Source organism: Rhinolophus sinicus, linkage group LG14 (genome assembly GCF_036562045.2).
Source record: "Rhinolophus sinicus isolate RSC01 linkage group LG14, ASM3656204v1, whole genome shotgun sequence".
NCBI lineage: Eukaryota > Metazoa > Chordata > Mammalia > Chiroptera > Rhinolophidae > Rhinolophus > Rhinolophus sinicus.
Window position 1 is genome coordinate 54,551,330 of NC_133763.1, and position 24,354 is coordinate 54,575,683.

The 24,354-nt window shown below is 60.3% G+C and overlaps 1 protein-coding gene across 2 annotated transcripts; it reads left to right on the top strand.

Moving 5' to 3' along the window:
- Window positions 1–239: 239 nt before the first annotated feature.
- Window positions 240–16,976, top strand: NTRK1 (neurotrophic receptor tyrosine kinase 1). Of its 2 annotated transcripts, XM_019711198.2 has the most exons (17): window positions 240–552; window positions 3,153–3,227; window positions 3,456–3,527; window positions 4,991–5,059; window positions 5,641–5,786; window positions 6,016–6,158; window positions 8,379–8,511; window positions 9,843–10,169; window positions 10,593–10,610; window positions 10,773–10,828; window positions 11,088–11,190; window positions 11,672–11,818; window positions 12,224–12,354; window positions 12,496–12,668; window positions 14,641–14,881; window positions 15,196–15,354; window positions 16,611–16,976. In XM_019711198.2, the coding sequence occupies exons 1-17, from the start codon at window positions 341–343 to the stop codon at window positions 16,794–16,796; spliced, it is 2,391 nt and encodes a 796-aa protein (XP_019566757.2). In that variant the 5' UTR covers window positions 240–340; the 3' UTR covers window positions 16,797–16,976. The 2 variants fall into 2 exon arrangements, with proteins under 2 accessions (XP_019566757.2, XP_074174859.1); XM_074318758.1 differs by lacking the exons at window positions 3,153–3,227; window positions 3,456–3,527.
- The last annotated feature ends 7,378 nt before the right edge of the window (window positions 16,977–24,354 follow it).

The following is a 24,354-nucleotide window of genomic DNA, read 5'->3' on the forward strand; positions in this document are numbered from 1 at the left end:
GGCTGGGAGAAATAGCGTATCAACTTCCCAGCTCCTCCACCCCAGCAGACACCTCTGAGGCGTTCCGCGGCCGCGCCTCCGCGTCTCCCGGAGCTGGGGCATCTTGGGGGAGAAGGCTGGCGCGGGGGCCCCCGAAAGGGGTGGGGGCCGAGTCGGGGGCTTAGGAGGGGTGGGGGAGACGTGGGAGCCAGAGGGGGCGGGGCGGGGCGGGGCCGATGGCTCCGCCCTTTCCTGGCGACTGGGTCATTAACACCGCCCCGCGCACGTGTCGGGGGAGGCCGGGCGCCCGCTGCTGGAGCGCACAGACGGCGGCCCGCGGGGCGAGGCGAGCGTCGCAGCGATGCTGCGAGGCGGTGGGCGCCGGCAGCTTGGCCGGCACGGCCGGCCTACGGGCCCGGGCAGCCTGCTGGCCTGGCTGATGCTGGCATCTGCGGGCGCCGCACCCTGCTCTGATGTCTGCTGCCCCCACGGCCCTTCGGGGCTGCGCTGCACCCGGGCTGGGGCCCTGGAGAGCCTCCGCCACCTGCCGGGCACCGAGAACCTGACGGAACTGTGAGTGTCCGCGGGCGGGGGGTCGCGGGGAACGGCGGGCATAGCCGTGCCCCGAGGGCGCGGACTCGCCCGTGGTCAGGAGGGGCGGGCGCGGCAGTTGGCTGTGCCCCCGCAGTTCCTGCTGGACGTGGGTTAGAGCTCAGTGTGGCTGGAGCACTGGCTTCGGGGAGAGTAAGGGGCGCTCTCCGTGGACAGTTCTGGGAAAGCCCAGCGATGTGGAAGCCGCCTCCTGGAGCTCAGGCAGAGCTAGGAGGGAGGTGGTTAGCTGCGGACAGCTCTTCAGTTTGGTCCTTCCGGCCTCATCCCCTTTCCATGGGGAAACCAGTCCCCACCCCCTCTTCCTTGTCATGACCAGGCAACCCCAACTCTTCCCCCTGCAAATGGGAATTGAACTGGAAAAGCGGGAGGTGGTGAAGAGTCACAGCTTGGAGGCTGAGCTCCCTTCTCCCCATATCCACCACCTCCTGTCTCCTCCACCCCTTGCTTTGGATGTATGAAATGGGACTCCCCCCTTCTCTCTCCTCACCCCCGTCTCCCTTTCCACCCTGTCTCCCTACTTGGGGCGGGATGTCAGGCCCCAGACTGGGAGGAATCTCCAGCATTCTGCAGTAATCGGTTGCAAGCACTTTTTAGCAGCTGGTGAAACCTATGGGAGTGTTCTGTAATAATTGGCCTAGAGGTACTCAAGCATCACATGGTGATGGCTGAAAAATACTTGAGTATTCTGTGTGGCTAATGGGGCCAGCAGGACTTCTAGAAGAGAGGAGGACCTGCTAGAAAACCTTCCTCTGGCCTGGGGCTTACAGGGTGGACAAGGAACCCTGGCCTTCGGCGGTGATGGACGGGCTGGAGGGTATGCGAGGTAGTGCCGTCACTGTCTGGAAGTTACTGGAGTAGCATACGATAATTGGCACTGAGTTACTCGGGTATCTCGTGGCAATTAACGGGAAGGTACTCAATCTCTCTAACGGCCCGAGGGAGACCAGGAGGAGAAGAGAGGGCCTTGTCTTGGTCTGGGCCTAGGTCCCTGCAGAACGGCAGGGAGCATGAGATCCAGGCTGCCCCGTTCTGATCCACTCAGCATCCCCCTGGGCCTTCAAACCAGAGCCCAGGCTTCTGAATAGCCCCACCAGCGCCCTCATCTCCCAGTTCCCTTCCAAGCCGCAAGTGGGTCCAGCGTGGGGGTGGGGGGCGTGTGGACAGGCTGGGCTGGGACTAGGACACACGCAGGGTGGTGAGGAGAGGTCCCTCTGGGTGGGGCGGCAGCCTGACCTGCGCCTCAGCCTGCGCACGCTGAGCCCCCTCCTCCTCCTGCACTCGCGGAGATAACGAGGAGATAATGGACTCGAATAGACAGATTGATTATGAATCCAAACGAATGGGGCAGCTTTGAGCACGCTGCCTGACAGCTTTCTCACCCCTCCCTGGGTCCCTATAGCTCTGGACAGGGACTCACTCTCCCTCCCAGTCACTGGAGGTTATTCCCAGGGGACTGAGGGCCTGGTACCCAGCTGTCTGCTGGGGCCAAGGCTGTGAAGGGGGGTGGAGGAAAGGGTCAGTCAGGCTGGGCCTGGTTCCCACAAGTTAGGGAAAGTAGGGGGGGGGAGAGTGCTGAGACAGGCAGTGAGTCAGGGGCCTGGCATTGGGCGCCTGTGTGTGGGGTGAGTACTCGGCAAGAAGCTGAGTTCTCAGGAACTCCCTGGCGTGCGGGATCCAGGACCCAGGGCGCCAGCAGCCCCCCACCCTGCAGGGCCTCTCTTCCTTCTTCGTTCCCATATCCCTATCTTGGCTCTCTGGCTCTCTGTCCTTATCTCTCTGTCTCCCTTTCCTTATCTGTTTTGCTCCTTGCCTGTCTCTCTCTCTGCCAGTCTCTTCCTGTCAGTATCTCTTTCTCAGTGCCTGTCTCGCTGTCTGTTGTGCGGCCACCCCGCCCTGTTGAGTCTTCTCATTGCTCTCACTGTGTAAGCCAGCCAGGCCATGCCCCTTCACTGCCCCTCTCCTCCTTCCTGGGTCCCCCCTGGGCAGGGAGGGGTTCAGAGCATCCCTGGCTGACAGCCTCTATGCCTCTGCTTGCTCTGCTGAGAGGTGGGGGTGGGGGGGGCTACGGATTGCTGCTTGAGTGTGGGGACGGGGAGAGGGTGGGATGTGTGTGTGTGTGTGTGTGTAGCAACACAGGTGAGACCAGGTAGTGGCCCCGAGCGGGCGTGTTTGGGCACACAGGTTTGCATGACCGTGGCGTCCCGTGTGCTGGGCGGGGCTGTGGCCGCAATGTTTCAGCGTGACCCCCTTGAGCATGTGCAGGAGAGGCCTTGTGTGAAAGTAGAACGCCAGGCAAGTGTTTGGGAATGTGAGCGTGCACATGTGGTCACATGTGTGTGTACATGAGATGCATATGTGTGCCCGTGTGAGGGTGTGAGCATGCAGGTGTGTACACCTGTGTGGGAGGTGTGTCTCTGTGTCTATGTGTGTGCATGCCTGTGCTTGTGTCTGCGTGTAAACAGGTCTGTGCATGAGTGTGCATACATGTGACTATGAGAGGCAGGTGGGGGAGGCTCGGGGGGGTGTTGGCCTCCGCTGACTCCCATCCCCTGTCCCCACAGCTACATCGAGAACGAGACGCAACTCCGGCATCTGAACCTCACTCACCTGAGGGGCCTGGGGGAGCTGAGAAACCTGTGAGGGGCGGGGCTCTGTGGACATGGGGTGCAGTGCGGAGCCTGGAGGGCAGAGGGTCAGGGTGGGCTCAGCGACCCAGGGCCGAGGGGCTGGTGGAAGTTACGGCCAGTGTAGCCGAGGAAGCTGTGAGGGCTGGGAAGGGTCCAGGGCTCCGCACTGGGGGCTGGGGGCTGGCGTGGGCAGAGGCCAGGGCCCCGGGTAGCTGACCCTGCTGCTCCCGTCCCCAGCTCCATCGTGAAGAGTGGCCTCCATTTCGTGGCGCCAGATGCATTCCATTTCACCCCTCGGCTCAGTCGCCTGTGAGTGGCCAGGGCTGGGCAGAAGGGGTGGGAGGCCACCCAGACTTGGGCAGCTAATGGGCTGGGCCTCCCCAGGGACCTGTTCTGAGAAAGGCTCCAGCCTGGGCCTTCTTCTCCTCCCCTCTGGGGATGGCACTTCTCTCAGCTCCCATCCCTGCCAGCTTGGTCCTTCTTGCTGTTTCATGTCCATGTTTCAGGCTGCAGGAAGACCTCCTAGGTGCCTGCCCTACTTCTTTTCCTAGGGTTCAGATACACATGGACTGGGGAGCGGGGGGAGAGGGCGGCCAGGACCCTGGGGTGTGGCTGGGACTCCATCTCCCACCCCCTCCCAGCCCCTGGGATAGCCTGGGAGCTGGGCTGTCAGACCTGCCACTCACCACCTTCCCCACTTTGGGGAGTCACAGCTCAGGAGAGGGAGGGGACAGATGGCCAGGAGAGACTTGTGAAGGGAGACCCTGGGAGTCCCTGGTGGCCCCTCTCCTGCACAGGGTGGGTGGTGGGTGGAGAGATGGGGAGGGTGGTGGGGCCGGCCATTCCTGTGGTTGTGCTGGGAACTCTAAACTCTCGTGACCAATGATTTAGCAAAGACAACAGCAAAAACTAAGGTGACGTCACATCCTGACTGCATCCTGGGGGCTTCAGTTAAAACTGTGTACCTCACACTACTTAATGACCTGGTAAGAGAGAGTGTCACCGCGTGTTATAGATGAGGAGGCTGGGACTCAGAGAGACAGCTTCTGGCCTGTGGTCACACAGCCGTAAGTGGCAGGACAGAAGCACACTGAGCTCTGTCTGGCGCTAACGTGGTCAGCATTTCTGACTGGGGTGTGGTGGCGCCTTTCCCACCCAGCCCCCACACACTGCAGGGCAACTAGGCAAGGAGAGGGGTCGGGGAGGCCCGTCAGAGGCAGAAGGGCCCAGGAGTGGCAGGCTGGTGCAAGACACCAGCTTCCTGTGTGGGGAGCAGCCCCCCCATCTCATTTCTCCATCTCTACAACCAGGGGGCTTGGGCTGGCCCCTTCCAGCCCACTGGTCTTAGTCGCTGAGGAGGGGAAGGAAGAAGGAGTGGGGAGGAGACCTGAGGACGTGCTCTGAAACCCCTGTCATGGGCTAGGGGGCAAGGGGTGTGGGAGACATGGCCTGCCCCTCCTCTGGCCCCGTCAGGGCTCTGTGGGGACGGGAGCGCAGATGGAGCCGGTCCCCCAGCTGGGGCCTCAGCACTTTGCCAGCTGGGGCCAAGGGTGGGGGGGGGGCAGCAGCTGTTCCCTGAGACCCCCTCCCTGGGGTCTGGGGAGGGGGTTAAGTGGGGTGAACCCTTGTCCCAGGAAAAGCCTAACCTGTCCCCACCCCCAGCGCCTCCCGCTGGTTCTGGTTGTCAGCTTCCTCCTGGCTCCTCCCCTCCCTCATGCTGGCCCAGAGCAGGTCTGGGGCTCATGTCTGTCTCCCTGTCTCAACTCCCCCAGGAATCTGTCCTCCAATGCTCTGAAGTCTCTCTCCTGGAAAACCGTCCAGGGCTTGTCCTTACAGGAACTGTGAGTGCAGGGGCTTCCAGGGGCAGGAGTGCCTGTGTGTGTGTGTGTGTGTGTGTGTGTGTGTGCGCGCGCACGTGCGTGTCCATGTGAACCGCACGCAGGGGTGGGGGGGAGGTGGCCTGGGGCCTCCCTGTCCGCCTCTGGGATCCCATCAAAGCAGGGCCTGCAGGCCACCTTGAGGGGTTACTGCTCTGGGGGCACTGTCCTGGACCACTAATTTTGTGTGAGCTCAGGAGGCTGGGGGCTGCCCACTGCCTGTGCACGTGGGATGGGGGGACAGCTGTGGGCCATGTGCTTGGGGAACACCCAAGGCCTCTGGGTTACTCGGGGAGGCAGTGTCCTTCCTCCTTGTCACCTGGACTGTCCCTGGGGAGCCCGGGGTAAGAGAATGCCATGTGGCCCACAGCCAGCTGACTTGCTGCATTCTCTCTTTTCATAAGGACTTGTTAGGGGTTTGGTGGGAGGACCACCCCTCCATCCCCACTCCTTCCCTCTGCTGTCCAACGGCACCCCTCTTGCTGGGGCGCCTCAGGCCCACACCTGTCCCTTCCCTGACTCTCTGGGTGTCTCCCCCCCCCCAGAGACCTATCGGACAATCCTCTGAACTGTTCCTGTGCCCTGCACTGGCTGTGGCGCTGGGAGGAGGAGGTGCTGGGCGGCATCCGTGAACAGGGGCTGCAGTGTTTCGTGTCGGGGTCCTTGCACCCCCTGTCCAACACCAGCTGTGGTAGGTGCTGGAGGTGGCATAGGGGCTGTGTGCTTGGGGACAGGGCACAGAGCAGGGCTGGGGCCAGCATGGAAGGAGGCCTGGACACTGGGCATTGGCAAGAGCTGGGCAAACTGAAGGTTGGCGGCATTGGGGTCACTGAGGAAATGGGGGGCGGCAGCACTGCCCTGAGGTGGGGTTTTGAAGCCACTCCCTGCTCTAACCCACCTGGGGCATGCTGGGCCACCAGTCGTGCCCATGCTGAAGATCTGGATGCCCAACGCCACCGTGGACGTGGGGGACGACATGCTGCTGCAGTGCCAGGTGGAGGGGCGGGACCTGGACGGGGCCGGCTGGATCTTCACGGAGCTGGAGGAGTCAGCCCGAGAGACGGTGAGAAGCCCTGCCCTGGCCCCGCCCCTCCCCCCCGCTCCCAGGAGACTCCTGCGCAGGGCACGGGGGACAAAGGGAAAGAGACACGAATAAAGGAGCACACAGAGGGCGAGGGATGGACAGAGCCGGTGTAGACCCTCAGGGCTCAGGCTCAGCCGTGGGGCTGCCCCAGGCACTGGCCTCGGGAGGGCACTGGCCCAGCCTGGAGGCCATCTCTGAACCTGGTGCTGGCGGCAAGGCAGATGCTCACAGAGCCCTCCCATGTGGGGCGGAGGGGACCCCACAGACCCTCCCTCCCACCCGCCCCCTTTCTAGATAAGGAAGCTGAAGGCCGTGGGGAGGGCACTGTCCGTGGTCCTGCACCCAGGCACGTTCTTGGGGCCTTCTGGCTTGTTCTGGAGGTTCTGGAAGCAGCACCTTCTTGGGTGTGTGATGAGCGTGTTAGCCAGGGAGGCACAGGTCTGCTTCCAGAGGCTGACTGATCAATTCTTAGAGTGACTTTTGGAAAAACCCTGGAATCCGCCTGCACTTTGGTTTTCTTATCTGTGAGCTGAGGAGGTGGATGTGACGGACTTGCTGTCCTGCCTGCCCCTGGCCACTCTCGGCCTCTGTCCCTGTCATTCACATGTGTCATCGGGCACCTTTCCAGGCTTGCCTGTGTCCTCAGGCGGGCAGCGGGCCGTGACCACAGGCTCAGGAGGCCTTGCTGACAAGGTCAGAAGGGGCCAACAGTAGGCTCTGCCCGCCCAAACGGCTGTCCCCATGTGGATAGACACACGCGGTGCAGCCCCTGGGAGGAGCCCGGCCAGTGGGACCCAGGGTGTGGGGTTCAGTTGGGAGGCCCTCACTCCAAAATTGCAGGAGGCCCCTGGGACAATATCGCGGGAAGAACCACTGGAGTCCTGAGCAGGGGGGTCCAGACATGCTGAAGGCCACTTAGCCACTGAGTGGTTCCTCCTCCCCAAGATCAAAGCCACCGAGAGTGGGCAGTGGGAAGGGGGCAAGGCCAAGGCCGAGGTGGGCCTGACCGTCAGTGGGAAGACCTTTGACCAGCTATCTCTTTTGGAAAATTACAGGATTTTGCTTTCCTCTTGGGAGATCTACGTGTTTGCTACCACCTGTGTTTTCTAAAAACTTCCTATAGAACAGTCACACCCTCCTGGAACTAAATATAAAATAATATCGATTGTCAACTATAATGGAAGAAAGAAAGTCACATTCTAACTGGGTTAAATCGAGGGGAGGGGATGCTGATTACGCTCAGGAGACTGAAGGGTAGCAGAGCAGCCGGAGGGGAGAGGGCATACCCCACCCCCCCACGGGAGCTGGAGGACACGGGGCAGCCAAGGGAAGCTTAGGGCAGGGCTTCTCCTCCTGGGGCTGCAGCCCAGAGCTCACAGGAGAGGCTGGACAGCGCTTCGAGCAGCTTTGAACTCACATTCCAGTGGAGGCCCAGAGAAACCTCTCCTCCTCGGGCTTTAGTCACGGGATTCACACTTGCGAAATTTCCAGATAAGTGGCATTTGTTGAAATTTCCAGATAAGTGGCACTACTTCATTTATTTTCATCATTTTATGAAAAGTGCTTTCTAAAATGTCCAAAGAGTTTTTGTCTACTTCTTCTGCTTACAAAACACGGAAACCACAGTTCAGCAAGATTAAGGTTTGTCTTCAGGCCATATAACTTCCACATGTCATGGTTTCTTAGGAAGAGAATGTGAAACGGATTTGATCTTTCCACGATGATTCAGAATGCTGTCACTTTGCCTCTCTCACTTCACTGTCTGTCCTGGTGGCCAGAGGAGGCCATGTTGCTACTGTATCATCTTGTTTCGGACGGACCTGCCCTGGCCTGACACTAAGTGTGTGTAGACCGGGAGTGAGGAGGTGGGGAGGTCCCAGCTGGCCCCCAAGTCAGTGGGATCCACGAGATCTACTTTGCTGCTCAGATGGGTGGCTTCGGTTTGGGGTCCCTTGTGCCTGCCTTGAGGTTACTGGTTGTTCTCCATTTTTCAGATCACTAAATAAATGCTCCAGGAGAGAGTCTATGAACAGGCTATAAAGGAGGGGAGCCACTGTCCCCCATCCAGCTCTCCTTCCCCGCCCCACGAGCCCGCCTCTCTTTTCCACCTGGGGCCAGAGGGGCGCCCAAAGACCTCAGCTAGCCCCCAGCCAGAGCCAGCTGACGCCCTCCCTGGTTTACCCCTCTCCCCTGGTGCAGCGATCTGAGGATCTGTCATCTGTGACGCTGACCCTGGCCAATGTCACCAGTGACTTCAATAGAAAGAACGTGACCTGCTGGGCGGAGAACAACGTAGGCCGGGCTGAAGTCTCTGTCCAGGTCAACGTTTCCTGTGAGTCCCCGTGACTGCCCTCCTCCCATCCCCACCCGCTGCCGCTCTTCCCTGAAAAGAGGATGTGAGGCTGGGGCCTGGAGGAAAGGGGTGGGCTGTGTGGCTCCACAGCTGTTCTCTGCCAGCTGTTTCCAGATTCCCATGAAAACCTGATCCTTTGGGGGAAATCCTGGGGGCTCGTCAAGGCCAGCGGGATGGGAAGGATTTCTTTTTGGCCCCGTGCCCAAGTCTTGCTACCTGAGGCCGTCAGCACCAGCCGCCGAGCTCCCCTGTGCTCCATGGGGGTCCCTTTGTAAAACCTTCTGTAAGACCTTAACCCTCAGACTCAGTTTCGAAGAAGCCATTCCCCTCCCCACTTCCCCTCTAGGCACACAGCCTAATTCCTCCAGGTCTGCCAGCAAACGATGCTAAATCTTCCACGTTATGTAATTTTTCTTCCTTTAATGTGGACAGTAACATACGGAGCGACGTGCACAAAACATACACACTTTAAGCCATTCTGCTCCCCGCCCTCCCTGCCCTTCCTCTCCCCCTTCAGAGCCCCGCCTTTCTCCAGCCCATCCTGACTTTTGTGACTATTGTTTTTTCGCTTTCAAAAATAATTTCATGCCCCTGGGCTCGTCTATCCACCTGGCGTGCTTTCGCTGGTGTTGCATGCTACAGGTGGACTCACACACCTTGTGTGTTATTATTCTGTGTCTAAGTTTTTTTCACTCATATTTTATTTGGAAGATTCGCCCATGTTAACAGGAGTCGCTTTACTTCATTCAGTTCACTGCTGAATAGTATTCCTGCGCGTGAGCTGGCGGGATTCCAGAATAACCGTACACACATGTGTGTATATGTATATTCTTTTTCTGAAAGGGGCTTTGCCTGTTTCAGGTTGGATCTATTGCAAACCATGTCTTCTTTCAAAAAGCTTTTAAACTCTTTTTTTTCTTTTTTCTTTTTGCTTGTTTGATGTTTAGGCCCTCTCTCATCTTCGTAAGCTTGATAACACTTCATTTTTCCAGATCTCTTTTCCAAAAGACTCCATGTTTCATTTCCAGAAGCTGGCGACCCACTTGTCCAGGGCTGTTCCTCACCTCAGGCCCATCGCTTTTCTTTGAGCCTTTGAATGTCATACACCTGCTGCCCAATTTAGTTAAGATCTACTGCCAACTTTCTTTAGAAACCTCTCTGCTCGTGACTTTCTTAGGGCCTGCTGACCTTGTTCCCGTAGCCCTCCCCCAGATTCTGCCCCTGACCCCCACCCCTGCAGCCCCTGGACGTGTCAGGTCTGGCAGTCTGGCCCGTCCCTGCCCTCTCAGCGCCCTCTCTCTGGCCCACAGTCCCCGCCACAGTGCACCTGCACAACCCGGTGGAGATGCACCACTGGTGTATCCCCTTCTCGGTGGACGGCCAGCCGGCGCCCTCTCTGCGCTGGCTCTTCAACGGTTCCGTGCTCAACGAGACCAGCTTCATCTTCACCGAGTTCCTGGAGCCTGCAGCCAATGAGACCATGCGGCACGGGTGCCTGCGCCTCAACCAACCCACCCACGTCAACAATGGCAACTACACGCTGCTGGCCGCCAACCCCTCGGGCCAGGCCGCCGCCTCGGTCATGGCCGCCTTCATGGACAACCCATTCGAGTTCAACCCCGAGGATCCCATCCCTGGTGCGAGGGCCGCACTGAACCCTGCCCCACTCCCTGGGCTCCACCTGGGTACACATCCTGGTCTCCAGGAAGGCCTGGCCCCCATCCTGCGGTAATCCTGACCCCAGAAGTGAGCGTGCCCAGTCCCACACAGAAGGAGCCTGGCGTCGGGGTTCAGCCCTGCACTGGCCTCCTGGCCCTGCCTCCCCCACGCCCCAGGAGTCCTGAAGCCCATCTGTCCCATCACTTGGCTGGCTGCAGACAGCCCCATCCAGGGCACCCACAGCCCAGCTGGAAAATGACCACGTGCATCCTCTTGCTGGAGGTCCAGCACCCACGCCCCTTCCCACCCCCAGTCCATGAAGGGATGAGTCCCGAGGGGGGCAGGAGACGCACCGCCCTCCTCCCCCACCTGACTGCTTTCTCTCCTCCCTCCTGCTGCAGTCTCCTTTTCACCAGTGGGTGAGTAGCCCGGGCTGGAGGCACGTTCTGTCTGGTCACTGGAGCCACGGCTAGGGCAGGGGGTGACCTGAGTTCCGAGGGGTCAGCTGGGGCCAGGGTGGGGAGCTGCTGAGGAGACATGGCATGTGCCAAGGCCCACCTCCTGCTCGGTGTACCCAACAGACACTAACAGCACGTCTGGAGATCCGGTGGAGAAGAAGGATGAAACACCTTTTGGGGTGAGCACGGGAAGGGGAGGCTTGCCCAGGACTTGGCAACAGGCGGCTGGGCTGGAGGCTCTTCTGCATGTCACTTCTGGTCAGAGCATGGGACCACAATGGCCTGGCCTGAGCGGGGCCAGCCACCCGCATGCTCAGCCGCAGCGCGGGGCCCAGGGGAGGAGGAGGCCTGGCGCTGGGCTCCTGTGCAGGATGGACAGACAGCCTGCTGTGGGAGCTCCGGGAGGCGGGCGCCGGGACTAACCGCCCCCGCCCGCAGGTCTCAGTGGCCGTGGGCCTGGCTGTCTTTGCCTGCCTCTTCCTTTCTACACTGTTTCTCGTGCTCAGCAAATGTGGACGGAGGAACAAGTTTGGGATCAACCGTGAGTGGAGGGGCTTCAGGGGGCTGCCTGCCAGGCTGTCACTGGCTTGGTTTCCCACTGGCTCTTCCTGACTCTGCCTTGGGTGGGGGGGCTGTGCACACATGGAATTTAGTGAGTGTGTTTGGGGCATACAAGGGCCTGGCAGGGGCTGCCCTGTGAGTGTGTCGGGCTGATGCTGGGGTAGTTTCAGCGGCAGCACATGCTAATTGGTGGCTGGACTGCAGTCAAACACTAAGTGGGTCTGAGCTCTGGGGGGGCAGTGGGGGAGTTCTTTGGTGGCCCACGGGGCCTGGGCTTGGACAGGAGCCAGGCAGAGAGGCTGGAGCACCTCCCCTTCCCCGGCCGGCTGTCTCGCTCCCTAGCTCCTCTGTTCCTTCCCCTACAAATTACAAGGTGGGGTCCCTGGCATCCTGCAACCTGGCAGGGGCCAGGGTGTGTGCCTGTGCTGTGACCCCTCTATGTGGCTGTGTCTCACCCCTAGGCCCCGCTGTGCTGGCTCCAGAGGATGGACTGGCCATGTCACTGCATTTCATGACATTGGGTGGCAGCTCCTTGTCCCCCATCGAGGGCAAAGGCTCCGGGCTCCAAGGCCACATTATCGAGAACCCACAATATTTCAGTGATGCCTGTGAGGGGTTATGCTGGGTCTAGGGTGGGGGCAAGACTATGTGTGCATGCACGTGTGTGTGTGAGCGTGTGTTCTGTGTGTGTCTGTATGTGAGCGTGTGTGTATGTGTGTGTGCACGTGTCTGTTTATGTGTGTGCACGTGCGTGCGTGTGTAGAAGCCTGTGCCATCACCTTTGCCCACCCCAGGCCTGAACAAGCCTCACCCCACCCGCCCCACCCCCACCTCCACCCCCACCCCTGTGCACCCCTCATGTGGGGCTTGGTGAAGAAGTGAAGGCTCGGTTTCAGCCCCCATCCAGCCCCTTGGATGGGGCTCTCGTGCGGTGCACAGCCCTGTCCCGGCCCTTCACCATCCTTCCCAAGCCTGGGGCCCCTGCCTGACCCTGACCCTGAGAGGCCCCCCAGGTGTTCGCCACATCAAGCGCCGGGACATCGTGCTCAAGTGGGAGCTGGGCGAGGGCGCCTTCGGGAAGGTCTTCCTTGCCGAGTGCCACCACCTGCTGCCTGAGCAGGACAAGATGCTGGTGGCTGTCAAGGTAAGACCTTGGCCGTTGTCCCAGGACAGGTGCTCAGGCTGGGGATGGGCTCAGGACTCAGACGCTGGGAGGCAAGGGCTGCCCCCCACCAGGCGCGGAAGGCGGGGTCTGAGGGTTCAGTCCCCGCCCCGGCCCCCTCAGGCGCTGAAGGAGGCCTCCGAGAGCGCGCGGCAGGACTTCCAGCGCGAGGCGGAGCTGCTCACCCTGCTTCAGCACCAGCACGTCGTGCGTTTCTTCGGCGTCTGCACCGAGGGCCGCCCGCTGCTCATGGTGTTCGAGTACATGCGGCACGGGGACCTCAACCGCTTCCTCCGGTACGAGCGGCTTTGAGCCCTGCAGTCACGTCCCTGCAGGTCTGCTGAACGGAGGGGGGCGCCCCGGGAAGGAGCAGGGAGGCACGTGTTCTCAAGGAGGCGGGCGTGGGAACGTGGGGACAGCCGCGCAAAGGCCAGGGTGACGGAAGTCAGGAGCTAAGACCTCAGGATGGGTGGGCTTGGCAGAGAGGGCGTGCCTGTGTGTGGGCACAGCGACCCCGCCTGCAGGACAACCGCTTATCCGGGACTTTCTGTGTGCCGCCCTCATGGCTATCTGTGCTGGCATGCACATGTCTGTGCAATTACATAAATATGCATGTGTGTGTTAGTGTCCAAGCATACATGGCAATTTATACTTGAAGAAAGTTACCAAAAATTCATTTCTTTGGCTCTGACACGTTTACTAATTTGTGCAGATCCTTTAAATAACCAAGAAATGTGCCCCTTTCACAATGAGGCTTAGAGAGGTTAAGCGACGTGCCCAAGCACATAGGTAGGAATGGCCCCAGGGGACAGGACCCCAGGCGGAACCCTGCTTTCAGCCCCTGAACGTGATGGTCACATGTTCTGATGAGATGGGCCCCTGTGAGGATGGGGCAGTGGGCCCCAGAGAGAGGCCAGGGTTTGCAAGCAGCTGTGGCTTCTTAGCTGAGCCTTCTTTGCCAAGTAGCTTTCCTCTTTGGCCTCAGTTTCCCCACCCAAGAGAGCTGTGGTTCTAGATGAAAAGGCACAGTGTGATTGTCAGCAGATGGTCGTGCTTTGGTCCCCAAACACTCCTTGGGAGTGATGGGTCATTCATGCAGTCAGGCGGCAGAAGGCAGCTGGGAGAGAGCTGGAGTCCTAGCTTCCCTGGGGTGGGAGGGGCCCCTGGAAGGTGTGGGGAGGAGGGGAGCATGGAGGTGGGTTAGTTCAGGGGAACCAGTCAGGAGGAGCCAGAGGAACCCTGCTCACCAGGCACAGGCTGGCCTCAGTGCTGGGTTCCAGGGATGCAGGCCACCATCGGGGGCCCAGGCAGTGGGAGAAGCTGCTCGAAAAAGCTGGATAGAGCATGGGGGAACCAAAGGAGGGCATCATGAAAGCTCCTGGACAAGTCTGGAAGACTTCCCCTAGGAGGGCCATCTGTTCCTTCTTGCCTCTGGTCCCTTGTACTTACAGTTTCCTCTGCCTGGCACACTGGGCCTCCCTCCCAGCCACTTCATCCACCCCTGTCCCTGACCCCTTCCCACCGCTATTCCTCAGGGCTGGAGTCTAGGTGTAGATGGCTCTTCCTCCAGGAAGCTTTCCCTGACTTCTTCCATCCCGACCCTGAGTGCAGGGCAGGTGTCTCCTCACACTGCGTCCTACTCTCCACTGTACTCTGGTGCTTGGCACACTGGAGATGTTTAACAAATGTCTGGCATGAATGAAAAAGTAAATGAATGAGGAGAAAGCTCGCCAGTAGGAAAGGGCAGCAGGGCAAAGCCAGCCGCACAGGCAAAGGTTTTAAGGAATACTGGGCAATGGGATGAGTGACTAGGGACTGCTCTGGAGTGGTGGTTGTTGGGGGAGGGCACCCTGGAACCCTTTGGAAGGAAGGACGACCCCACAGCAAAGGTGAGAGAGACAGGAGTCCAGGAGGGCTCCCAGGTTTCAGGCTCAGAACTGGGTGGGGGAGGTCCGTTCCCTCAAGCAGGGGCAGGCTGGGGGCGGGAGGTGTGCATGGGCAGGAGATGTGGGGGCCAGTGGGCAGCTGGATGCTGGGGGTGGAGTTCATGAGAGGAAGGCATGGATGTGGGAGGTGTGGGCCCTGGGGGGAGCGTTGGAGCTGGGCACCCCTGCCAGCCCGGCTCGCCACCCCTCCAGACAGCAGCCTCTCTTGTGCCTTCCTTCCTCCACTTCTGGACTCTTGAATCCCCTCCCCCGTTCCACCCCAGCCCCCAGGCTCCTGGGGACTGTCACCTCCCAGCCCACCCCTTCTCCCTCTCTTTCGCAGGTCCCACGGGCCGGATGCCAAGCTCCTGGCTGGCGGGGAGGACGTGGCTCCAGGCCCCCTGGGGCTGGGGCAGCTGCTGGCCGTGGCTAGCCAGGTCGCTGCGGGGATGGTGTACCTGGCGGGACTGCACTTCGTGCACCGGGACCTGGCCACGCGCAACTGCTTGGTGGGGCAGGGCCTGGTGGTTAAGATCGGCGATTTCGGCATGAGCAGGGATATCTACAGCACCGACTACTACCGCGTAAGGGTCTTGGGTCCCAGCCCCGCTCCGCCCCACCCGGAGGCCGAGTCCCCGCCTAGAGCCCGCCCGTGCCAGGCATGCCCTCTTATTCCTCCGGCGCCGTGGGGCCCGAGACCCTCAGGCTGAAACCTGGCCCCTGGCTCCTGGGCCCCCAGTGGAGGAGAGGCTGGCTCCGCCACCTCGGACGACCTGGCGCCGTCAGTTTTCCCTCTCAGCCCGTGTTCTTAATGACGGCGCTGGGGGCGGGTCTGTGCCGGAGCGCCTGCGCAGGGGCGCCCCTGGCGGTGACGCTCCCGCGCGCCCGCCCGCCGCAGGTGGGAGGCCGCACCATGCTGCCCATCCGCTGGATGCCACCCGAGAGCATCCTCTACCGCAAGTTCACGACCGAGAGCGACGTGTGGAGTTTCGGCGTGCTGCTCTGGGAGATCTTCACCTACGGCAAGCAGCCCTGGTACCAGCTCTCCAACACCGAGGTCAGCCCGCCCGTGGTCTCCCGGCCCGCCACCCTTCCTGCCCCTTGGGGGCTCTTCTAGGAGAACTCCATCCCCTTCTGCCCTTCATCCCACTGCCCGCGGGCACCGTCCTGCAGACACTGTTCGTTCTTGCATTCTTCCGCTCTGCTGTTCTTGCCTCCACTTACCCCTAAGCCCAGGCTCACCTGGATCCTGGAGGAACCTCAAAGCCCTTTATCAATGGAGCCCAGACCCCGTCCCTGGCTGCATTTTGTAGACCTAACAGGATTATCAGGGTGGAAGGGAGAGGCACGGGAAGAGGAGCACAGCACGAGGGCCTGACGCTGCAGCAGGAAAGCTGGCCGTTAGACTGTAGGAGGGACCGGCTTGCCCCCTCTCCCAGCTGGACGTAGCCAGCGCAGGCCCCAGGTGTTCTGTCTTCCAGGGCAGCTCCTCCCACCCCCTCCTTGGCTCGCAGCTGTCAGTTTCCATTTCTTCTCCTAATGCAGTCTGCTCCCTGGAGGCTGGTGGGGTGGGGGAGAGGGTTATAGATTTTAATTTTCTCAAGCACTGAGAGGAGGAATGGAATTACTGCTGTCTATAACCCAGTCCTGTAATGGGGAGGGAGGGAAGCAGGAGGAAGAGCTCCAGGCCCCTGCATCATCCAGCTCCCTGCCACCATCTCTCCTTCTTCAGATCCCTTAGCAGCTCTAGCGGGCCTTGCTGCAGTCTCACTCTGATCTTTCCTGCTGCAGTTTCTTTTTGGAGGAGCTAGGTCGCCACAGAGCGGTGCCTACAAGAGAGAAAAGGAGGTGGGGTTGCCTTCCACCTTCAAATGCAAGGCAGCCATTTTCGAGTCCCTGAGCTGCAGTCTTGCTCTTTTTGCCTTTTGGAGCTGAGGTGCAGGACCCTCCCTTTCCTCCATTCAGCCCTGGACAGGAGGCTGATGGATTTGGCAAAGGCCTTGGCCCCTCGCCTTCCTCAGCCCACCTGGCAGGTGTTTTGAGAGTCTGAATCTAGTCCTTCGGGAAGTGGTCCTACCCCCAGCCCAACCTTCCCGGGTCTGTTTAGCCTTAATCCGTCCCACTGCTCAGTGTCAGAGCGGAAAGGAATCTTGGGGTTTGCTGCATCCTTTCAGATTCTTAGTGCCAGGAGGCCCAGGCTTATTCTGGGACCTGCATTGGGAGCCTCAGTGAGGCAGGGGCGGTGCTGGGGCTGGCTTCCTCTCCTGCACCCAGCCCAGTGTGCCCTCTTCTCTCTCCTTCCGGTGGCCCCAGGCAATTGAGTGCATCACGCAGGGACGGGAGCTGGAGCGGCCCCGTGCCTGCCCACCGGAGGTCTATGCCATCATGCGGGGCTGCTGGCAGCGGGAGCCGCAGCAGCGCCACAGCATCAAGGATGTGCATGCACGGCTGCAGGCCCTGGCCCGGGCGCCCCCCGTCTACCTGGACGTCCTGGGCTAGGCGCTGGCCCAGCGCTGGGGCGGCTGCCTCAGCACCCCGCAGCTCCCAGCAGCCCCAGCATGACCTCAGAGCCTCTAACTCCCCCTCAGCATGCGGGAGGGGCCAGGTGAGGTCTGGGAGGGAGGGTGCCCTCTTCTCTAGGCTGGGCTCCGTCACAGCAATTATATTTATTATCCCTTGGCTGTGTCTCTTGCCAATTCTTGGGATGACATCGTTCCGGGAGGGGGGTACTGGAACTCCCGGAGGGGACAACTCTGGGATCCAGCCCTGCTGGTTCCCCTCAGCGCCTACCCTTACTCCATGCAGCTGTCACCTCCACCTGTAGCTGTGGCTTGCCTCCCAGGCCTGAGGTCACCTTGCTGACCTGGTGGTGGTGAGGCAGCTTTAGGTCAAGCTTCCCCGGCCTCCAGACCCTAATTGCCCGTTGCAGTACTTCACATTCAAGAGGCTGGTGCTGCAGTGGGAGGGATGGGAGTCACATGTCTGGTGGACAGGATGGAGATGGGGGTGTGAGAGCAAGCACACAGTGGGAGAAATGGGCGAGGGAGAGGGAGAGGGAGGGGGAGACAGTGCTTGTATGTATGTCCGCATGTGTATGAGGGAGTGTGTGTATGTGCACATGGATGGGAGTGTGCACGTGTTTGTGTGTGTGCACATGTATACACGTGTGGTGCACAGTATGTGTACATGTGTGTACGTGTGTGTGCGCACATGTGGCAGGGGCAGGAAGGAACCGGGTAAAGGAACAGTGAGGGCGGCCGGACCCCGTCCCCCTCTGCCCCGCACTCTTCTTGGCTCTCGGTGCCTTGAGGTCAGCCCCCAGAGGCAGGGGTGGACAAAGCCATCTGCCCGCCCCATTCCGCCCCCACTGGCCTCACTGAGTGGCCCCCACCCAGCCCATCACTTCCAATCACCTGCCCGGCTCCTGCAATAACCCATGCTCCCCACAGCTCCTCAGGGCTAATGGCATGGCTGCCTCGTGTCCCTGGGTGCCCAGCTCCCCCCACACGGTGATTCAATCTGGGTCTTATCACCCCTAGGCCTAGCCCGATGGTGTCTGCCTCTTGTCCAGGCCGCTTAATGCTAATGGAGGTCTGACCAGGGCTGCAGGCTGATTGATGGGGGGTCTGGTTGCTGAGGGCAAGTTCGCAGGCCCCCCTGTCCTGCCCTGGGGTGGGCTGGGTGGGTCGGCACCACCCTGTGAGGGCTTAAGCAGGTGGGGTCATTGCGAAGAGAGGGGGTGGGGACCTGGTGGGAGAGACATGGTGGGGTCAGGTCTGACAGGTGAGCCTGGGGACAGTACAGAGAGTGCAGACAGACAGACAGGACCTGCAGACGTGGAGACTCACAGAGACTACAGAAGGAGATGGCAGATGGGAGACACAGATGGACGGACGGAGGGGGACAGATGAGTGGGACAGGCAGCAGAATCAGACAGTGTCCTGGAGAACAGTGTGGACTCGGGGCATTTGTCTCACCCAGTCTCCCTACTTCCCACCTCCTCTGCCCCTTGAGCCTCTCTCCAGGGATGGGGGCAGCGGGGATGCTCCCAGCCTGGGAGACTCTGTGGTTAGAGGCACAGGGCTCTGAGGTCCAGCCCACATTGAGCAGGACTGAGGCCATCACTGAGGCAGAGGGGATGGAGGGCCGGGAGCAGAAGGGACCTGCCAGGGACCGTGGAGCATTTCCAAGGTCCAGAACACCAGGGCATCCGCCCTTAAAGCCACATCTGGAGGTCTTACTGGAAAAGCTGGGCAGATGAGGTGAGGGGTTCTGGGAACAAGGTTAGGACAGAGCAGGGAAAATTCCGGGAGGGCATGGAGAGGGAACTGGATAGCTTTCATCGACCTGGGTCCAGAGGGGAAGCCAGTCACTTGGCCCCCTTCAGGCGATCTGGGCTGGACTTTGTCCTGGGTGGGGACGAGGGTGCTCGCCCCACACCACCAGCCCCCCTGATGGGCAGCATAGCACACCCACAGGCACACTCACAGCCTCTATCACTCATAGCTGCTGGATTTCATTGTCATTCATGGCGCCCCCTCCCTGTTAATTACCTCCTGGCCGTGCCAAGTCCATTAGCTGCACCCCACATACACCAGGAGCGGAGATGGATGCCTGCAGGGGACCAGTGGACTGGGACCCTGAGGACCCCATGGGGAGCTGGGACAGGGACAGCAACCTGAAGCTGTGGGGATCAGACATCTGGGCCCCCCAGACCTGGCATGGGCCCCTCCCTCTCGGAAATGGCTGTTGGGCTGGAAGATAGAGGCTCAGAAAGATAGTGCCTGGGCACCCAGGAAGGACGAACCTACAGGCCCCTGTCTGAGGAAGCTCTGCCAGCTCCTCCATACCCACTGGAGAGGGGTGAGGGGCAGAAGCCAGTGGGGCTTCCCAGGCCCCCCCACCTGGGGGCGGGCTCTCTGGAGAACCCAGGGTCCAGGCCATCCTGACCCCGTCAGCCTTTCTAAGCAGCCCCAGCTTCCTCCCTGTCCTGCCCCCTCAGGGGCTAGATTCCCGCAAGGAGAGCAGAGTGTGTTCTGGTTTCCAGGAACAGTGCAGGCAGTGCCCTGGGCTGTCTGGGAGAGAATGTCCTGTGCCCCCTGGAACCCCCAAGACGAAGAGGGGTCCCAGAGAGAACTCCAGACTCCAGAGGCCCTGGGCTCTCTAACTACCAGCCAGACTGAGCCTGTCTTGCCAAATTCCTAAAGTGGCCTTGGACAGGCTGCCCAGTGGGGGAGGGGTGACAGCCCGAGGAGCCAGGAGCCAGGAAGCTGGACTTCCAGCTACTGCCAGGCTGAAGCAGCCCAGCCCCCGAGGAGGGAGCTGGGTCCACTGCTCCTCTCATCAGCCCCTCCCGGACCGGCTCTCTCTGTCCCCGCCCCATCCAGCTCCGACTGTCCTCCCCCTCCAAGATGGAAAGTTTGAGCCGCTTGGGCTCTGGGGTGCTGGGGAGGACAGCTCTGGAGCCTGGAGGGACAGATGAGGCAGGGCCAGAGCTGCAGGGACCGTCCTCAGAGGGCAAGGAGGGGCACGGAGACAGACGGCCCAGGGCAGTGCAGGGGGACAGGCTGTGTATGCAAGGGGCACAGAGAAGAGGGAGAGCACACACACTGGGGGAGCAGAGCCCAGGCTGTGCGTTTGACTGACAGCCCTACGTCCAGTCGGAGGCTCCGCCTCCTGCTAACCTGGGTCCTTGCTCTTCCAGGGCTGGCTTCCCTGGAGCTGAAGCTTCTAGACTCTGGAGCAGAGTGCCTGGCCCTGCACTTGCCTGCTGTGTGATGTGAGCAAGTTACTCAACCTTTCTGTGCCTTAGTGTCCTCTACAAAACAGGGATAAAATAGTGCTGACCTCAGAGGGCTGCTGGGAGGTTCAAACACGGCTCAGCTCGTGTGTGCAGCTTTTCCAAGAGCCTGGCCTGTCGTAGCTGCTCTGGGTGTCTGCGGTTTGTGTCACTCTCCTTCCCAGGCCTCCGTCTTCCTCCTCCTCTTCCTCTTGGTTCTACCACAGGCTTTGAGCGCCCCCAGTCCAGGCCCTGGTCTTTGGGGGTGGGGCAGGACAGGCTGGCAGGGATATGTTTTGGGGTGATAGGGCTCACAGAAGAGAAGCTCGTGTCCCCTGGTCCCCAGCACCCCTCCAGCTGCACTGCTCCAGAGGACCTGCCTGTTGGGTGTGTGAGGTGAGGGACCCCTTCCTCCCTCTGAAGGGCTGTGGCCTGTAGGACTCTGAGCTACTCCAACAGGAAAAGCCCCGTAGGGCAGGGGGGCAGGGCCAGAGCGCCCCCTCCGACTGCCTGGCCTGCCGTTGTCAACTCCAGTTACCTGAGCCCTGATTTGGCCCAGCGGGAACTTCCCTCCCAGCTCACCTCCTCTGGGCAGCCCTCAGGATTAGACCCAGACCTTGGCACCCCCATAGGGTGCTTCTGAGGTCACACGTCCTCACAGACTGAGGCAGGCGTCCAATGTCTCCATAGAGGGTGCTTCCGAGGCTTTGTCTCTCGTCCCTCGCTTGGCCTGTCATTCCTGAGTGTCCAGAAGCCCTTCCGGTGTCCATTTGCTGCCTCCAGCTTCCCACCTGGACCTGAAGGGGTTAGTCCGCTGCAGGCCCGCCCATGGCACGTCCCAGCTGCCTGGGCCTGTGGTCAGAGCTAATGTAGGCAAGAGGTGGGGACAAGAGGGGAGAGAGTTATTAGCGTCCTCATCTTTGAGGAGTATTGATTGTGGGGTCTCCAGGCTCACTTGGTCTTCTAAGGGGGCTCCTGGGGGTGACGGGAGGGGCTCAGGAACCTCATGAAGCCTCCAGCCGATAGGAGGTGGGAGGGGGCTGCCTGGGTCTTTTCAAATGAAGACAGGGAGACAGAATTGGGGAGGTAAGGGCTCTGGAGGCAGAGGGGTTGAGAGCAGAGTTAGGCTGTGGTGTCCTGGGCAAGGAGCAGACTCCGGGGTGGATGTGGGCTTAGCTTCATTTCTCTACACTTTGCTTTAATGTGCGTGCGTGAGTGCATATGTGTGCATGAGACAGAGAGAGAGGGAGAGACAGAGGGAGGGAGACAGACGGGGAGGGAGAGATTCAAGATGGCAGCACGAGGGGGAGAAGGCAGAGATCACTGTCCTGAGGTTCATATACAAGTAGCTGCCCCCCGAGCCCGTCATGGAGGCAGAGCGTGCCCCATTAACAGCTGGTGCGCTGACACCGTCCCTGCCAGTCTTCAAGCAGCTGTCCCTGCCTCTTCTGGTGGGTGGCACCTAGCAGTGGAGTTGCCTGCTTCTCACACCCAGGGTGACTTTGGTCCCAGAGTGTGTGCTTTTGTGTTTGTATGTGACAGGCCCTGTGTGGAGGTTTGTGGCTCTCTGCACACGTCTCAGCAAATCCCCGGTCCCATGTCGGCACGGGTGGGGTCCGGGGTCTGGCTGTCCTCTCCAGGGTGGCCCCTCGCCCAGCTGCCCAGCCGCCCAGCCACAGGCTCTTCAGCTTTTGGCTGACCGCCTCCAGGGGTGGGGATGGCACTTAGACTGAAGCAAAACTTCAAGGGGTGAGCACTGCAGACAGAGAGATGTGGGGGTGCTGGGGACAGGGGGACACACTCTCCCCTCCCTGCTTCCTTCCTTCTTTCCTCTGATTACTTTCTTCCTCTCTTCTCTTTTTCTTCGGAAGTGGGGAGGAGGGGGCAGGAGTGGCTTCTTGGGCTGGGGTCAGACCTGGTTCTTTGGCCCCAGAGGAGCTGGCTTCCCCTGTGCTGGGCTGGAGAGGAGGTAATTAATGACGGCAAGGCCAGGAGGGGAGCGTGTTCAGGGCTAATGTTGGTATTAATCAGAATCTGGTCCCCAGCGAGGGATAGGATTCAGCTGGGGCACTGTGTGTGAGTGTGCTTGTGTGTGTTGTATTTGTGTGTGTGTGAGTGTGTGTTGGCCAGTGGGGGGCTATGGGGCACCAGGAGCTCCTGACTCATCCTGTCAGCCTCTCTCCACCCCCACCCCCGCCTTGTTTTTCTGGAAGTCCCTGCTGCTGTCTGCCCTCTGACCTCCTGCTGAGGGAGGGCCAGGATCCCTCCCCAAGTCCACCTTGGATTTGGGGGTGGGGCAGCCCCCCCAAAGGTTTCACTGGCCCTTATTGCGGCAGGCGGCACGCATTAGGTGATTCCCTAGGCTGTCAGCCCTGCTAATTGCCTCTCAACCTTCCCCTCATCACCAGGGCGGCCCCCCACGAACTCCATTAGCCCCCCTCCCCTGATAGCCCCTAAATCAGCCCCAGTTATTCACAGGAGGGGGGTCTGGGCTGAGCTGTGATTACAGCTAGAGTGGAGGGGGATGCTTGAGTGCCAGGCAGACTGGCCAGCAGACCATAGGCAGGGCCAGGAGACGGAGCGGGGGGAGTGGGGGGCCTGTGGGCAGATCCAGGCCAGGGACCACCCAGGGGCAGGGACCTGGGAGCTGGAAATAGGGAGGGCAAGCCAGGCTGGAAGGTGGGCACCTGGGGGTCATAGCTTATCTTTCAGCACCCCCAACGCACACGAGCGGGAGGGTGAGAGAGGGGGTCAGCTGGGCACGTCCTGCAAGAGTGGGTCATCCTGACCATCATCATCTTTGCCAAGCACGTACCCCAGCCTGGTTGGAGAGGCAGGGACAGGCGTGCTCCATCCTTCCGGGCTTTTCTGAGAGGCTCTGGCTGCTCCTTGCAGCTCCTGCCCAGGGCAGCCACCCTCGCTCTGTCCGGTTTCTGGTGAGCACTTAGTAGGGCTGGGTGAGACAGGGCGTGGCAGGTGGGGAGCTGACCCCTGGCCTGCTGAGGTGAGCTGTGTGTCCGAGAGAGACCAGCCTCGTGCTCAAGCTTCAGGGTGCTGTCCCCAGCTGCCGCTAGGCCTCGTCAGCACCCCTTCACAGCCTGGAGGGAAGGGCTCCCACACGCTGCCCCCGAGTGCCCCTCTGTCAATGCTCTACTGTGCTCTGAGCCCACGCCTTCTGTGGCACCGCCCCTGGTCCCAGCCACCAGTTCTGCTCACCTGGAGCGTCCCCCTGCTGCCACCATGCCCCCCACAGCCCATTCTCAACACAACAGCAATTCCTGTAGCCTGACTTGCACCCTGCGGTCTGTTCAGAATCCTCTAGGGGCTCCCCAGGGCGGGCGGGACAGACTCCACAGCCTCACCACGCCCCCAAGGCCCTGCGGGATTGGCCCCATCACAGCTCCGTCGCGATATCTCCACCACGCAATGCTCCTGTCACTCACCGGGCTCCAGTCTCCCATCTGGTCTTTGACCGTGGCACAGGCTCTAGCCTCAGGGCCTTTGTACTCACTCTTCCCCTGCCTGGAAGGATTTTGCCCCCAGAAATCTGCGTGGCTCCCTCCTTCACCTCCTTTAGGTCTTCATCTGGAGGTTACACTTCCAGTGAGGCTTTCCATGAGCACCCTTCCAAAAGGGCACCCCTAATGTTCCTTATCCCCCTGCCCCATTTTGTTTCTCTTTATGTTTTAGGATAGCACTTACCATCACCTAATGTCTTGATCTTACTGAGTTAAGTTACACATCTCTCCAGAGCACCACTACTAGAACGTAAGCTTCATATTTTTACTTTCCCCATTTGGGCAGAGATTTGTGTCTCTTTTGTTCACAGCTATAGCCCCAATGCCTGCACATGGTAGGTGCTCAACTAATCTTTATTCAATGACTGAATGAATATTTGAGTCTTTCCCCAACTAGCATGTCAGCTCGTAGAGGACAGGAAACCTTTATTTCTCCCCGTAATAAGTTATTATAAGTTATTAAATATAAAGGTCTTAAAAGAGTGCTTGGCACTCAGTAGGGTTTGTTCAGTAAAACTCAGCAGTTGCCATCAACACGGTCATGTCATTTCCTCTGTATCCTGGGCACCAGGGAAACACAAAACGAGTGCATGTTGAACAAAAGGGTGAATGCGGACCTTGGGCCTCCCTGGGAGGCAACAGGGGACTGTCTGTCCCCTTCCAGCTGTAGGGCTGGGTGCAGGAGCTTGTTGGGGGACCCATTGCTGGAGGAACATTGACGGGGTGACAGCCATTCACGCGCACGTTCATGGAGCATTCC

Coding starts and splice junctions, on each gene's coding strand:
- NTRK1 (XM_019711198.2), top strand. CDS start 341: ATGCTGCGAGGCGGTGGGCGCCGGCAGCTTGGCCGGCACGGCCGGCCT. Junction 553..3,152: donor ACCGAGAACCTGACGGAACT/GTGAGTGTCCGC, acceptor CTGTCCCCACAG/CTACATCGAGAACGAGACGC. Junction 8,512..9,842: donor TGTCCAGGTCAACGTTTCCT/GTGAGTCCCCGT, acceptor TCTGGCCCACAG/TCCCCGCCACAGTGCACCTG.